At 55.6% G+C, this 15,574-nt stretch overlaps 2 protein-coding genes across 3 annotated transcripts in view; one reads left to right on the top strand and one right to left on the bottom strand.

Annotated features, from left to right (window-relative positions):
• Positions 1-9,979, top strand: part of SH3PXD2B (SH3 and PX domains 2B) — a 65,467-nt gene extending 55,488 nt beyond the window's left edge. For both annotated transcript variants that reach the window (XM_053956780.1, XM_053956779.1), the window contains 5 exons: positions 1,053-1,170; positions 2,250-2,476; positions 3,779-3,828; positions 3,990-4,115; positions 5,467-9,979. In XM_053956780.1, the coding sequence (XP_053812755.1) occupies positions 1,053-1,170; positions 2,250-2,476; positions 3,779-3,828; positions 3,990-4,115; positions 5,467-6,951 (2,006 nt within the window). In that variant the 3' untranslated portion in view covers positions 6,952-9,979. The remainder of the gene's footprint in view (positions 1-1,052; positions 1,171-2,249; positions 2,477-3,778; positions 3,829-3,989; positions 4,116-5,466) is intronic.
• Positions 9,980-10,985: 1,006 nt separating this feature from the next.
• The window catches only part of NEURL1B (neuralized E3 ubiquitin protein ligase 1B), a 35,245-nt gene continuing 30,656 nt past the window's right edge, over positions 10,986-15,574 (bottom strand). Inside the window, exons 4-5 of the mRNA XM_053956953.1 lie at positions 15,417-15,542; positions 10,986-14,616 (exon numbers count right to left, since the gene is read on the bottom strand). Of these exons, the coding sequence (XP_053812928.1) occupies positions 14,372-14,616; positions 15,417-15,542 (371 nt within the window). The 3' untranslated portion in view covers positions 10,986-14,371. The remainder of the gene's footprint in view (positions 14,617-15,416; positions 15,543-15,574) is intronic.

Here is a 15,574-nt window from a genome sequence, read left to right as displayed (position 1 = left end):
TGTCAGCCCTCAGAGCGTGCCACCCCTGCCCCTCAGCCTTCCCTCACGTGCGCGTCCCTCTCCTCTCTCAGCTCTTCCTTCTCTCGTCTTGTTTCGGGCCCAGAAGCTGCAGTTCCTGCTTTCCCCCAGCACACGTGTGCAGAGTTCCTGTAACTGCAGTGACCTGGGTTGGTGCCTCAAGGTGGGCTCAGGAGGAGAAGGTCTGGCTGGATGTGACAGGACATTCTCTGCTCGGTCTCCTCTGCGTGAAGGGGGTGGGAAATCAGACTCTTCCAGAGCTGTGCCACTCCCAGAAGACAAATCCAGGAAATCCGCACGGTGGGGATGTCGGGATGTCCAGAGGGGTGCATTTTGGAGGCAGATTTTTCCCCAAATGGCCTTCACCGTGTTGTGGCACTCCTAAAGCACAGGCAATTATTTCCCTGTGTTTCTTCCAGAGAGGAAGCTGAGGGAGAGGGGAGGATGGACGGACCCATTTGTCTGGCATGTCTGCATGGCTTTTAGGATGTTTCTCCTTCCTCCTGAAGGGAAGAACATCCATATTCCTGCTTACCACCCCTTGTTCTCATGGACAGGACATGAGGTTCTTCTGCAGGCTCCCCACATGGCTTTGTCCAATGTCCTGGGGGTTAAATGGTGACGTTCCTGCAGATCTGCTGCTCTGGAGCAGTTTGGGGGCACCTCTGTGTGCATGGGGTTGCCCCCTCATGCCTGTGGGATTTCTCTTCCCTCACAGAGGATAGTTCCTCTTTAAAGACTCCGAGAATGAAATTTGAGCTGAAATGGATGCATGGAAGCACTTCTGTGATGAGTTGTGAAAAGTCTTTAGTCCCAAGGGTGAGGAGAAACTTCTTGGGCCAGAGCAGCTCACCAAAGTTTACATTTCCAAATACATTTCACTGTCATTTCCCTTTGAATGGTCGTGTATCTCTGTGTTTGCACCTAAATTACAACAATTAGCATTTGTATCAAGCACTTCATTGCCATTTGTCAGCTGAGGCCAGGTTTCCATCAAACAGTTCCTCTGTGAAATTTCACTTTCTTTCCGACAGAGGAGAAGTACACGGTTATTTACCCCTACACTGCAAGAGACCAGGATGAAATGAACCTGGACAAAGGGGCCGTGGTGGTGGTGATCCAGAAGAACCTGGAGGGCTGGTGGAAAATCAGGTACTGTCCCAGGCACTGCAGCTGGGGCTGTGGCGTGGCCAGTCCCAAGGCAAGTCTGTGAGCTGGGGAGGGCAGAGTTCCAGAACCCATTTCTCTCCATCCTGACAGATTTGGTGTTCAAGCACAGCTTTGGTTGAAAATCTTGGAAGTGCCCTGATTTCCTGTGCTGGGAGGTGGCTGTGTCCTCCAGCCGTGCCAAGGTGTGAGACTTTAGTGAGGTGTCACATCCTGCTGGTGGGAAAACCCAGGAATGTCCCAGGGCAGGCTGGATCCCCTGGCTCTGTTGGAGGCTCCTGCAGGGAATGGCCAGGTCTGGGCCAGCTCTGCTGTGTGCAGGGTTTGCTGAGCCAAAGGCTCCAGCCCATCCCCAGCTGAGGGTTGTTTTCTGCTGGAAGCTCATTTTCTCTTCTCTGTGGTCGAGCAAACGGCCGGGCTTGCTCAGGGTGGGAGCACACGCTGCAATTTTCTTAACCTTACTCTGAACCTGTGCTCTTGGCAGCTGCACAGCCCCAGAAACACATCCACTGACGTTTGAGGCACAGCAGAGCTGCCACGGGAGCTTGAAAGGCAATTACAAGCTCGGTAGTTGGTGCCATCTGAACGAGGTGGCTGCAGCCCAGCCAGCGGGGAGGGTCTGGCATGGCAGGGGCACTGTGGATGTGGTTTTTCAATCAGGTCACGGGGCTGGTTTCTCTCCTAAACAGATTTAGAGCAGGGAAGGGATCCAGGCTTCCAGCAGGGAGAGGTCTCTCCAAAGACCAGGTACATCAATCCCAGCAGCAGCCCTCTTGTTTTTCCCTCTGCTTTCCCTGCCAGAGCTCTTCACTCCTGAACTGGTGCCATTGCTGAGGTGAAAACTGGGCTTCACAGCATTCCCAGCCCTTGGCCCTGGCTTGGGCCAGCTTGTGTGGGAGCATTAGCCTTGAGGGAGCTCTCCTGGTGCCATGGAGAACCTGGCAAGCTCCTGCTGCCCAGAGCTGGCAGTGCCTTCAGCCAAGGTGTGTGCTGAGCTCTGGGCTCACGTCCCTGGCGTGTCCCAGGGACTCTGTGCAGTGACCCTGCTGTCCTTGCCCCCACAGGTACCAGGGCCAGGAGGGCTGGGCCCCCGCCTCCTACCTCAGGAAGGGGAATGGAGATGTGCTCCCACCGAAGCTGGGCTCGGGCTCCTCGGCTCCCTCCAGTGCCCTGGATCTGGATGGCATCTCCAGGCAGCAGCTGCTGGCCAGCAGGGACAAGGATGGGCTGGGGGGCCAGAGGGACAGCAGGTTCGAGAGCCGGCCCCTGCCCAGCGCCGACATCCGACGCAGTAAGTGCTGGGCAGGGCAGCTGGGCTCCAAACCTGGCCTCAGGTGGGCTCCAAACCTGGCCTCAGGTGGGCTTGAAACACAGCCTCAGGTGGGCTCCAAACACAGCCTCAGGTGGGCTCCAAACACAGCCTCAGGTGGGCTTGAAACACAGCCTCAGGTGGGCTCCAAACCCAGCCTCAGGTGGGCTCCAAACACGGCCTCAGGTGGGCTTGAAACACAGCCTCAGGTGGGCTCCAAACATGGCCTCAGGTGGACTCCAAACACAGCCTCAGGTGGGCTTGAAACACAGCCTCAGGTGGGCTCCAAACACAGCCTCAGGTGGGCTCCAAACACAGCCTCAGGTGGGCTCCAAACCTGGCCTCAGGTGGGCTCCAAACACAGCCTCAGGTGGGCTTGAAACACAGCCTCAGGTGGGCTCCAAACCTGGCCTCAGGTGGGCTTGAAACACAGCCTCAGGTGGGCTTGAAACACAGCTTCAGGTGGGCTTGAAACACAGCCTCAGGTGGGCTCCAAACACGGCCTCAGGTGGGCTCCAAACCCAGCCTCACATGGGCCATGGCACACACAGTGGGACACGGGGACAGCGCTGCCCAGGGACCTGCTGAGGGTCAGCAGATGGGATGGGGATCCCCTCCCAGGCTGGGGATCCCCTCCCAGGCTGCAGGGTCAGCTGGAGATGTTCTCCTTCCAGAAACTGGGGCACCTAAAGGGAGCCTGCCAGAAAGAGTGATAGGATGTTTTAGAGGACAAGGGAGAATGGCTTCAAACTGACAGAGGTTAGGATAGGATATTGGGAAGAAATCCCTCCCTGTGAGGGTGGGCAGGCCCTGGCACAGGGTGCCCAGAGAAGCTGTGGCTGCCCCTGGATCCCTGGCAGTGCCCAAGGCCAGGCTGGACAGGGCTGGGAGCAGCCTGGGACAGTGGAAGGTGTCTCTGCCATGGCAGGGGGTGCAATGGGATGGGCTTTGAGGTCTTTTCAAACCCAGGCAATTCCATGATTCTGGGATTCTGTGATCTTAACCCCTCTGCAGGCCAGGTCCTCTGGGCCAGTCCTGCAGTGCAAAAGTAATTTCACGTGGTCACCTCAGCTGCATTTCCCAGGAGAACCTGAAAGCTGGGAAACCCTTGAGACCTGGGTGACCTGTGCCACTCAGGGTTCTGGGCTGATGGGTGCCTCCTTCAGGTTCCTTTCCCTGGGACAGGTTTAGTCCTTGCCTTTCTGTTCTGTCTCTCACTTGTCTTTCATGAACACGTGCTCAAAAGCCAGAAACTCAACAGCATCTGGAATTCTTCCTCCACAGAGTCACCAAAGATGAGGCAGAGGCCACCTCCTCGCCGAGACCTCACCATAGTAAGTGCCAGCTGGTGTGGGAGGGCAGCAGTGGCACAGGGGAGGGAGGGGAGCACTGCAAGGAGCTCTGGTCACTGGTTGGGATCCTGTCCCCGTGCCTGGGTGTGGTGTCACTCCTGCTGTACAAACACACTGATGGCTTTTCTGTTTTCCTGTCACAGCCCCGTGGTTTGAACCTGCCTAAGCCTCCTGTCCCCCCTCAAGTGGAAGAGGAATATTACACCATTGCTGACTTCCAGACCACCATCCCTGATGGCATCAGCTTCCAGGCAGGAATGAAAGTAGAGGTGAGACTGTCACCTTCCCTTCACACGCTGTCACTTCAGGGCAGCGCTCCTGGCTCCCAGTGCCCTGGCACCTTTCAGGCAGGAACTCCCCTTCCAGGCCAGGGAGATCTGCTCCCCATGGTGCTCTGGGTGCAAACCAGGCATGGTTTTGTCTCTGTTAACATTCCAGACTCCGAGAGTGGGATAAAAAACCTGTAGGAGCTCAAGAGACTCTGGCCCCACACCATTCTTGGTGGCCTCCTGTCCCCCAAGTGTGTGTGTTCTGTTTGAGCAAATGGAAAATAAACCTACACCACAAATGGGATGGGAGATGGGAGTTTTTCCTCTTAGTTAGGCCAGGTGTAAACTTAAAAGCCCTTCCAAAATTCCTGGCGCGCCCTCCTTGCTGGCAGAACCCCTCCAGCAGATGGGCTTTTGCTTTCCCCGTGTGAGGATGTGATTTACGCCTCTCTAAGAGGATTTTTCCTTCAGGGCTGTCCCACTCAGCAGCCGGCAACCCCCCAGCTGCCAGCTGCAGAAGGGCTGGGCAGTGTGGGATCCACACGGGATCGATCTCTGCTGCTTGATCGCTCCAACAGTGCCACGCTGTGGCCACCACCAGCACCCAGCACCCCGCTCCAGGAGGGACAGAGACAGCTCAGCAGCTTTTCTCAGCCCCCTTCCTTCCCTGGCAGCCAGGGTGTCCCACCCCTTAGGATGCCACTCCTGGGACTCCATGGCTTTTGGCTGGAGCAGCACAAAGGCCGTGTGCCACCCTGCTGTTATAAATGACTGCTCCGATTGAATAATTAAAGAAATTCATTAAACGATCAAAGTATAAATTTGGGAAAAAAAAAAAAAAATAAGGAAAGCCACAAGCGATTGGACTCTGAGCCAGGTGATCGGCGTCGGGGAGATTTAGGACTTGGCCTCTGTGGCACCAGAGTCCCCGTGGCTCTCCAAAGCTCAGTTCTAAGGGGTCCATTTTTATGCAGTCTCTCGGGCTTTGGAAGGGGCTCTTCTTTAGCATATTGTCTCGTTTTCCCGGAACCAGTGGAAAATTGCTGGAATCCTGTCAGGTGAAAATCTCCGGGATAAGCTTCTGATGATGCCTATCAGAAATGTCTCCAGCTGGGGTCTTGTCAGGTGAGAAATCCCTTGGAACAGACATTTCTGGAGACAGTGTCTTCTTGGATTTCTGTCACTTAGCTTGCTTGTTGCCCGACACTGGTTTTAGTACACAAGACGCTGTGGTTTTTAATTTCATTTAGCACGAATTATTTTATAACGTATGTTACATATGACACTGCCATCATTTCAAAGACCCTTTGAGTGCAGAGTGGCTGTCTGAGGTCTCCTTTCCCCCTGGCAGGTTATTGAGAAGAACCTGAGTGGCTGGTGGTACATCCAGATCGAGGAGAAGGAGGGCTGGGCCCCTGCCACCTTCATTGATAAGTACAAGAAAACCAGCAACGCCTCCAGGCCCAATTTCCTGGCTCCCCTCCCCAACGAGATGGCGCAGCTGCGGCTCGGTGACACCGATGGCAGTGCCAGCGAGGAGGTGACAGGGCCCTGCCGGCCTCTGCCAGAGGCTCCTCCCAACGGCATGGACTGCACTGGGAGGTGGGGCAAGGACTGGAAGGGGAAGGAGGCTCCCGACAGCGGGGACCTGTCCTTGGCCGGGGGCTACGAGGAGATCTCGGACCGCGACACGGAGGAGAAGCCCAGCCTTCCACCCAGGAAGGAGTCCATCATTAAATCGGAAGGAGAGTTACTGGAGAGGCAGAGACCACCCCCCAAGCCCCCAGGCATGATTTTGCCCATGATCCCACCCAAGCAGTCGGCAGCCCCGAAGGACAGCAAGAAGCCGGAGCTCAAACCGGAGAAGGGCAAACTCTTCCAGCTGAAAAATGAAATGGGACTGGAATGTGGACACAAGGTGTCGGCCAAGGAGGTGAAGAAGCCAAACCTCCGGCCCATTGTGAAGCCGACCAAGCCAAAAGCTGAGCCTGTGGAGGACAAACCTGAGCCCATCACCCAGAACCCGTTCTTGAAGTCGAGACCTCAGATCAGGCCAAAACCCGCTGCGTCCCCCCGGACTGAGCCACCCCCGGCCGATGACAAACTGGACATTTGCAGCCTGCGGAGCAAGCTGAGACCCGCCAAGTGCCCAGAGAAGCCCTCGGAGCAGGACCCCACCGCCGGGGAAAGCTCCTTCAGCAATGCCGTGGTCTCCTCGGAGCCTTGCGGGAGGTTTCCGGAGCGGCCGGGCACGGAGAGCAAAGCTCTGCCCAAGCTGGACATTGCCCCCAAAGAGGCACTGCCCAAATCTCCCCTGGGCCCAGCAAGCCCCCCCTGTGCCAGGGACGCCCCTCCGCAGCGCCCCGTGGTGCCGCCTCGCAGGCCACCCCCTCCCAAGAAGATGGGGGCTCCTGCCTGCGTCCCCGCCGAGCCCAGGGCCCCGGCACGGGAAGCTCCCGAGGCCAGGCCCTCGGCAGTGCCAGGGAGGCCCATGCTGGTCCCTCCCAAAGCCAAGCCCTTCCTCTCTGCCTGCATGCAAGACGAAGCCAAAGCCAGAAGCAGCGGAAACCCAAAGGTCATCTCCAAGCCCGTGGAGAGGGGGGAGGCCAAGGAGAGGACCTCAGCCCCCGGCTGCAGCCCGGACATCTCCAGGGAAGCTCTCTACGTGGCAGTGGCGGATTTTGAAGGTGACGAGGAGACCAACAGCTTCAGAGAAGGGACTTTGTTTGAAGTTCGTGAGAAGAACAGCAGTGGCTGGTGGTTCTGCAAGGTCCTGGCTGGGGGGCCCTGCTGGGAGGGCTGGATCCCTTCCAATTACCTGCGGAAGAAGCCGTAGCTGCTCCACAGCCGGAGGCTCCCGGGTCTCTCACCTGAGTATTTAATGAGCAGATTAATTTATAGTTTTCTGTAAGGCTGGCTTTAAAAGAAAAGATAATAATTTGAGATCCCACGCCTCCCGGCTGGAGCCCCTTGGCAGCAGCTGGAGGAAGCAGCTCGGCCTCCCCTCCCCACCCCTGTGCTCCCTGTACCCACCCTCCTCCTCACATTCCCCAAAGGACTTGGCTCCCGTGGTTCTCTGTGCTGGGCAGGTGGCCCTTGAGTGACATCTTGCCACCTCTGTGGTGAATTGGAGAGAAATCCAGCAGCAGCCAGGTGGAATGGCACCAGTGCAGGAAATCACAGAAGGATTTGCCTTTCCCTGAAGCTCAGGGTCACGGTCAAGAGTTGCAGGTCATGTTGCTTAGTCCAGGGATGTAGCAGAGCCACGAGGAATGTGGCAAAAAGGAGGAAGGATTGCTGAGAACAGGTTCCTGTAGCTCTGTCTCTGGTTAAGGGCTGCACCACGCTCCCCCTACGTGGGGATCATCCCTTGGTCCTTCCCTGCTCTACGATGACAAGTGTTAACTTCAACATCCTCCTGGTGGAAAAAAAATAGGGAAAAACACACCCTCGTTTAACAGGTCCTGCTGTGCTGCTCCAGGACAGCTCTCAGGCCTCTCCCCTGCAGTACTGCGACCAGACATCACAGGGGTTTTGCTTCCGGAGCTGAGGAATTCTATGCAAGGCACAGAGGACCAGAACGACCCCAAAAACCCTGGAAAAGGGACGCTTTGCTCTCCTCCCCACACAGACTGCCCTGCCTGTTGGACTAGGAGGGGACCACCCCTTCCCAGGACCCACTGAGCTCCCCGGGCTGGCGGGCAGCAGCCGGGAGCTGGGTCCTTCCCTCGGTGCTGACATTATCAAGTGCAATCCAGAATGTGGGAGCTCAGCTCCTCATCACCACCAGTTCTGAGGCGTGGCTGGTGCTCAGGGGCTGCCTGCCTTGTTTGTCACCCCACCTGCCTGTCCTCCAGGTACTTGCATTTCACCCTGTGGGCCAGGTTGGCTTGGAGGGGCTTCTGGGCAAGCAGAGCCTGGGGTTTTTCCATGCTGACATTCCTGCCTTGCCCTCAGTGCTGCTTATCCCAGCAGGAGGATGAGCTGTTGTTCCCCAGTGCTGCTTTCTTTCCTTTCTGACCTTGGCTATTTGCAGCTTCAGGGCCACATTTCTCTCCAGAAGAGCTTTAAACCCGGATGTCTGTGGGTTTCACAGAGTCACAGAATTGCTGGGGCTGGAAGGGACCTCTGGAGATCATCCAGTCCAACACCCCTGCCAAGGCAGAGTCAGGTTTGGTGTTGACCAAGCCCTGTTGCCCTCTCTGGTCTAATTGCAAGTGTGAGCAATGCAGCCACATTGTTTTGCTGCCGAAAATAATGACAGTTTTCCCTCTAATTTGAGGCTGGCTGAATTGAAGGAGCATTCTCCACTCCCCCAGATGCTCACTTCCTTCTCTGTCCATATTTTCCACCCTGGGAATGTGAAGATCCCTCTGCCTGCATACAGAAGAAAAGCAGTGGTCCCAGGATCATTCTGGGAGGGCAATGGGGCAGTTTGATCTGATAAAGTCCTGACCATCCTCCTATCCAGAAGGCCCAAAGTTCATTTTTAGCCATGGGAATTCAGGCACCCCGGTGTGTGGCTGATTCCTCTCCCTCCCACCTGTGGTTTTCTCCCATGGCACATCAGCTCCTGATCAGGCTGACTCACCTGAGCTGGCAAAAAGCACCGTGTTTGCAAGGCAGTGCAATAGCAAAGCTCCTTGCTGGCACCTCGGGAGGTGCTGATGTGCTCCCGGGAGAGCTGCGGGGTGGGTTGGGACAGCGCTGCCTTCGCTCTGCCTGGCTCCACTCAACCCCTTCTGCTTTGGAAAGGACTGGGGACAGGACGAGTTAAAGCAGAGCTGCTCCGCAGCCAAATCCAGCTCCCACGGTGTCTGGGAAGGGCTGGACCTGTATCCCTGCTCTTGACACAGGGTGGAAGGGCTGTGTGTCCTTTTCCCGGGCACCGCGTCCTTGCTCTGCCTTTGCTGAGCGGCCTTTTCATCTCAGCTCTGTCCCAGAGACCTCTGTGCCCTGGCTCTCCTCGGAGAGGGCTGTGCTATTTGTGTGGCCTGGCCCCTGAGTGAGGGCTGCTCCCTCTCCCCTCCCAGCCTGAGCCTCGGAACTGGTCGTGCTCCATTTTCTGACACAAGTACTGTATTTGGCTCGCTGAGCGCGGGACAGGATCGCTCCCTTCTTCCCAAAGAGCTTCCAAGAGGGAGCGCCCCGGTGGGATCCCCCTCAGGAGGTGCCCACACCTGCAGCCTTTACCCCCTTTTCCACCCTGCTGCCTGCCAAGGGGCCGTGGGCTGCCCAAGCTCCTGTGGGGAAGATGCCAGGAGCCCCGGGGCTGGCAGGGCTTTGTCCCCGCTCTGCTTTGTGCCCCCGCTCCTGCAGGCACCTGTGCCCCAAGCCAGGCTGCCTCTCCCCCCTGCTCCTCGCTGCCTACCTCGTGAGGAGGAGGAGGGTGGCCAAAAGCACCCCAAACTCGGGGGCAGCCCCCCACCAGCCACAGCCCAGCCTCCCAGAGCAGCCCTGAGATCAGGGGCTGTGCCAAGGGGGGCACTGCCGTGGCTTGGGGCCCAGGAGCTGGGATTTGGGGATTTGGGGACAGGCCAGGCTGGGCACATCCTGGGTGGGCATCAGCCCTGCAGTGCCCAGCTCCTGCCAGGCTCCCAAAGCCCGTTTGTTTGTCCGTGTGTCTCTATATTATGTAATGTGTATAAATCTCCATTACTGTGGGTGGGTGGGGGGCAGCAGAAGGTAGATGTAGCTGTGTCCATGCCCTGTCTATACCTTCACCTTTAAGGGATGGATTTTTTTTTTTTATTTGCTGGGTTTGGGGTTGTTTGGTTTTTGTTTTTTTTTTCTTTCATTTTCTTTTTTTTTTTTTTTAAGAAATAAAAATAAACTGCTTGACTGGTTTCAAGCACCCTGGTGAACCCATGTGTATGGCTGGTGGAATTCTGGGGTGCTGCTCCCATGTGCAGGGCTGGTTTGGGGTCTGTCTGTCCATCCATCCTGGCAGCTGTGGCAGGGAGGCTCGTGGGGACCCTGACAGCTCCTTGTGTCTCCCTTGGTGCCCAGACTTTATATCCCACCAAATGGGGCAGTGCAGTGTGGAAGTTTTAACTGTGGGCTCAAAGCAGCAGAGTTTGGTGATTCTGGGGAAGTGCAGAGACAGAAGGAGGCATTGCCAGTGCTGAGGGGCTTTGGGGGTTCTGGGTGGCCAGGGATCAGTTCTGGGGGTAAACTGAGGCAGCAGAGTGTCTAAAAAGGCATTTTGGCATAAATTGTCAGCTCCTTCTGCACCCAGAGCGAGCTAGGGGTTTGTGTCAACACTCAGCTCTGGCAGGGCAGAATTTTTCCACTCCACATGAAGGGAAAAAGGGAAAAGAGAAGAGGAAAAGAGTAAAAGAAAAGGGAAAGAGAAAAGGGAAAAGGAAACAGGAAAAGGGAAGGGGGAAAGGAAAGAGGAAAAGGAAAAGGGGAAGGAAACAGGAAATGGAAAAGGAGAAAAGGAAAAGGACAAAAATAAAAATGAAAATGAAAATCAGCCCTCCTGCTGTGTCTGCATCACCCCTGGCTGCCACAGCCCCAGCAGGGCACAGGAAGGGGCCAGGCTGGATTGAATAAGAAATTTGGGGCTCTTTGTGAGGGCCACCAAACCCTTCCACCTCTGTAGCCCTGAAATACACCCTTGTCCCCAAAATTCCAAGGGGTTGAATGAGCCAGCAAAGCCTCCCAGCCCATGGAGGGAGTGAGCAGCCACTGGGCAGTGACTCCCAGGAGCAAAAGCAAAGCTCAGGAAAGGTTTGTAAAGTCTATTTTTTTATTATTATTATTATAGAAGCCTCTGCCCCTCTGGATCAGTCTTTCCTCACTTTGCAAATCAAGACTCTCTCACCCCCCCAGCTCAAACTCTTTGAAGCACTCCAGAGCACTCTGTACAAGCCAAAGGTTTATTTGTTTCATGAACAAGTCAAAATCATATTCATGGAAAACAGGTAAATGGACAAAAGGAAAACACACAGCACTGAACACTATAGAGCACTGACATGTAGAGGTGCAGCTCCCTCCCTCGTGCGATGCCCTCCCTCCCCAGGCCCCCCAAAATTTTGCTTGAAAAGCCTAATACAGAGGTCCAAAATCTGATTCAGCTTCAACAAGATAATACAGGTCACAGTATTGAATCATAAAGGTAAGGACAAGAGAGGAACTGCCTCAGAAAGAGGGAGAGGTAAAAGAGTTCCCCCATCTCTTTCATTTCTTCCTTTTTCCTTAAATTTTCAAACAAAGGTTAAGGAGGAGAGGAGGGGAAAACCCATGGAAATAAACACTTTTTCACTCCTATATATATATATATATGTATGTATGTATGTATATTCATATATATATATAAAAAGCAGGATTCTCAGTGAACACAAAATTCTATAAAACTACCATTGATCTGTGTTGGTTTTCTCCCCCCATCTTTTTTTTTTTCTTTCTTTCTTTTTAAAAGTTGCTTTAAAAAGGATAAAAAGTGCACAGACACCCTTATAAGGCACAAACAGATCTTCTGTACAAATCATATATCATTGGACTGTTTAAAAAAAATAGCAATACGAATACTAACAATGAAATCTGTAAGAGGCTACCTTTTCCTGGATTTTTTTTCCTTTTTTTTTTTTTTTTTTTTTTTTTTTTTGATTTTTTGAGGCCTATTTTGGAAAATTCCTGTTGCTCTTGGATAGGCAGGGCCACAGGTCCACTGCTCTCCCATCCCACTCGGTTCCCTTGCTGGCCTCACTGGGTGCTGCCCCTTCTTGCAAACTGGTTTTGGCTGCTACAGCAAAAATTCAGCCTCTGCAAAGTGTCCTGAACAGCTCCTGGGGTGGATTTGGTGTTTCTCCTTGCTGGCTTAAAAATACAAAACAGAGCTACACCAAAAAAAAAAAAAAAAAAAACCCACCCAGGCTGAGCACCCATCCTGCTGATGGAGGCCCTGAGGTGGCACCGAGCAAAGGGGGCTCTGCCCCGCTGGTGTCACCCTGAGCAGTGACCAAAGGGCACCCCTGGGATGGCCCAGGCTGATCCAGGCACAGCTTTCCTTGAATTCCTCCCCAGGGAAAGGCTTCCCACGGCTGGCAGTGCCCAGGCAGGTGCTGACACACCCTGGCACCGTGGTGCCCTTGGTGCTGTGCCCGCTGCGCACAGCTGGATCTGCCAGCGTGGGGCTGGGAGGTCTCTGGGAATGCAAATCCTGTGGTCCCTGGGGTGGAGGACAGCCAGGAGGTCCAGAAAAGCTCCAGATGCAGGGAATATGCCCTGGCCCCTCCTCGGGGAAAGGTGGCAGTGAAAGGTGCAGTGGCTCTGCTGAGGGTGGTGGCACAGCCAGTGGCACCAAAAAGGTCTCCAAAAAGGGCTCTGCAAAGCTGTTGGGCCCTCGTGCAGGGCCATGGCTGAGAGGTCACAGCAGCCTCTCCTTGATACACTCAGGAAAAATGTTCATCAGCTCTCCAAGGAAAAAACACAAAAGGTTTGGGTGTCCTGTGAGCACAGCCCACTGCAGGGGGAGGATGAGCTGCTCCCTGGCTGTGCCCTCCCCGATGGCAGCGTGGGACAGGGCTGGCACAGGGCTGGCACAGGCCAGTAGCCAAACCCAGCTCTCCTGGCCCAGCCAAGCCACCACCTGGGCAGCAGCACCATGCAGTCACAGCCTTGGAGGAGAGAGGGAATAACCAGACATCCCTCTGGCTCCCGCTGTGCCCAGAAGCCCTGAAATGTACAGGAGTTATTCAATTTTTTCCTTTTTCCAGACTAAAACGTGGTAATTGCACCTTTCTGAAAAGCTCTTCTTACGCACTTGGTAGCACACGGTCACCGAGCTGCAGGGACACAGCTCCTCTCATCCTCCCATTTCCATCTTTATTCCCCCTTTCTGAGCCTGAAGCAGCTGGAAACTGGCCAGGCTGGGGCTGAAGGACAGGATCGGGGCTGTGCAATGGGCAAAGGACAGAGACTGGAGGGCAGCTCCTGCTGGAGCAGCAGGGAGGAGGATGCTGAGCTCCTCACACCAGCCCCGGTGCTGAACAATCAGGTGCTGCCTGCAGCTGACATTACACCCAAAACCCATTTACCTTTTAATTCCCACCAGCTAATTCAGCCTCGGAGCCTTTTTCTCTCCTTTTCAGTAAAGCCAAGTGGGATAGTCCCTGTTTTTCTCAACAAGGTCTCAGGTACAGTCGAGACCCAGCGTGCAGGCAGCTGGGAGCCGTGCTGGGAAATCTGCAAAGGCTGGAGAAAGACCAGGTAAAATCGGCATATACAGTCCCCAGAAATAAAGGTGAGCCTGATGGGACTGGGTCAGAAATGAATTCCTCACCAGAGCCTCCAAAGAATCCCCGTGGAAGGGTGGGAGGAAGGCTGAGCCCTGCCGTGGCACCGGCTGCAGGGGAAGGTCTAGCACAGGTGGCACTCAGGACAGGGTGACACGGCAGCTGTGCCACCTGCCAGGAGGGCAGAGCAGAGTGCAGGGGTGTGTGCCTGCAGGTGACAGACCCCGTCACTGCAGCGTCCCAAGCCAGGACTGCAGCGTGCCCATCCAAACGCCCCTGCCATCCACAGGCTGCAGTCTATGGCTTCAGAAGGCAGCAGGGCAGTGCCCGAGCTGCCCCTCACAGCCTGCCTGGGCTCTGCCTGGGCTCATGCTCCTCACTGCTACCCCAGGGCAGCTCCCTGGGTCTCAGCCTCCATGGCCAGAACTCCCCGTTCTGCCACAGAAAGAAAAATCTGCTTTTCCTAAGCCCAGACCAGCTCCTGCATGTCCCCAGAGCTTGTTGATGGGGACGGAACCCCAGCAAGTGACAACCTGGCTGTGCCGCTATTTGGCCTGAGCTGGTTCTCCTTACATGACATTTCCAGATCAGTTCTGTCCACTTTGAACCCTCCCGCTGGGCCTCGTCCCAGTTTTGCTCCACCACAGCACAAGCCCCTGGCAGCAGCCCAGAGCTGTCGGGTTTTAGGGTCGGGAAGCCCAGTGGCACCCGGCACTGCCCAAGCGGCAACCTCCCCATCCCGACCCGCAGCACGGCGAGCCTCCCCCGCAGCGGGAGGAGGGGAAAAAAGAGCCTTTGCACGGGAAAATTTCTCATTTTGCAGCTGGCTCGGCTCCCGGCGAGGCCCCACACGATCCTCAGCTTTGCTCCCTGAATTGTGCCCTAGCAGTCAAATAAGGAAACACAGACAACGAGCCACTTGATAACGACTGACCAGCACGATAACCCATAAGCAGGGACGGAAAGGCGTGGTTTGCTAGCGGCGTTCCCCCTTCCTGCAGCCCCTGCCGGGCGCTACGGGCGGTAGATTTTAATCACATCTTTGATGACCCGTCGGCAAATGGGGCAGCAGGCGTTGAGCTGCTTCTTCAGCTTAAGACCACAGGTGTTGCAGAGGCACATGTGTCCGCAGGTGTAGATCACCGTGTCCACCTCGCTGTCAAAGCACACGGTGCACTCCCCGTTCTTGCTGCTCGATGGCTCCGGAGGGGAGAAGACAGGAGAGATGGGGGGGCTCAAAGGGGAGCTGGGGGCAGTCACTGCAAAAAGAAAAGGGGGGAATGAGGTCCTGTAGTCACGCGGGATGGGGCAAAGCTGGCGCTGTGTGACACACTCGAGGCAGTTTTTAAGGCTGTCCTCAGTCATTGCCTGGTTCTTTGGCCAAAGGAATCCCAGTGTATTCCAACGTGCAGCAGGCACAGCTCTGGGCAGAGCCTGTTAGTCCTTTTCTACACATGGGGCAGGTGCCACATCCACACATTTTCTCAACACTCGTAGGGATGGTGGTTCCACCACTTCTCTGGGCAGCTTGTTCGACACCTGACCACTCTTTCCATAAAGAGATTATTCCTTTTATCTAAATTAAACTACTCCTTGTGCAACTAGATGCTGTTTCCTCCCATCCTGTCCCTGTTCCCTGGAGCAGAGCCCGACCCCCCGGGCTGTCCCCTCCTGTCAGGAGCTGTGCAGAGCCACAAGGGCCCCCCTGAGCCTCCTTTTCTCCAGGCTGAGCCCCTTCCCAGCTCCCTCAGCTGCTCCTGAGGCTCCAGCCCCTTCCTCAGCTCCTTTCCCTTCCCTGGACACACTCCAGCCCCTCAATGTCTTCCTCATCTCGAGTGGCCCAGAACTGGACACAAGGCTGGAGGTGCAGCCTCAGCAGTGCCCAGCACAGGGGACAGTCCCTGCCCTGCTCCTGCTGCCACACTGGTGCTGATACAACCAAGGCACAGCCCTTCTTCAGGCCACGAAAACCTTTCCAGCGCTGTGTTTTCTTCCCATTCCTTCTGCTGGCCTGGCAGGAGAGGTAACCCCCCCGGGGCTGAGGGCTGGCTGTCCTTACCCAGCGAGGACTCGGAGGCTGATGAGGACCTGTTGACGCTGAAGGCCATGTCCGAGTCGCTGTCGTACTGGGAGCCACCGGGGGATCCTGAGGGAGACACCGTCCCCGGGCTGGACTGCACCGTGCCTGGGAACACAGGAGAGAGCTGAGCCCACACA

The sequence above is a fragment of the Vidua chalybeata genome, chromosome 15 (assembly GCF_026979565.1).
Source record: "Vidua chalybeata isolate OUT-0048 chromosome 15, bVidCha1 merged haplotype, whole genome shotgun sequence".
In the NCBI taxonomy this organism is placed as follows: Eukaryota; Metazoa; Chordata; class Aves; order Passeriformes; family Viduidae; genus Vidua; species Vidua chalybeata.
The sequence above is the reverse complement of the archived record's forward strand: the minus strand, read 5'-3'. Positions and strand labels throughout refer to the sequence as shown.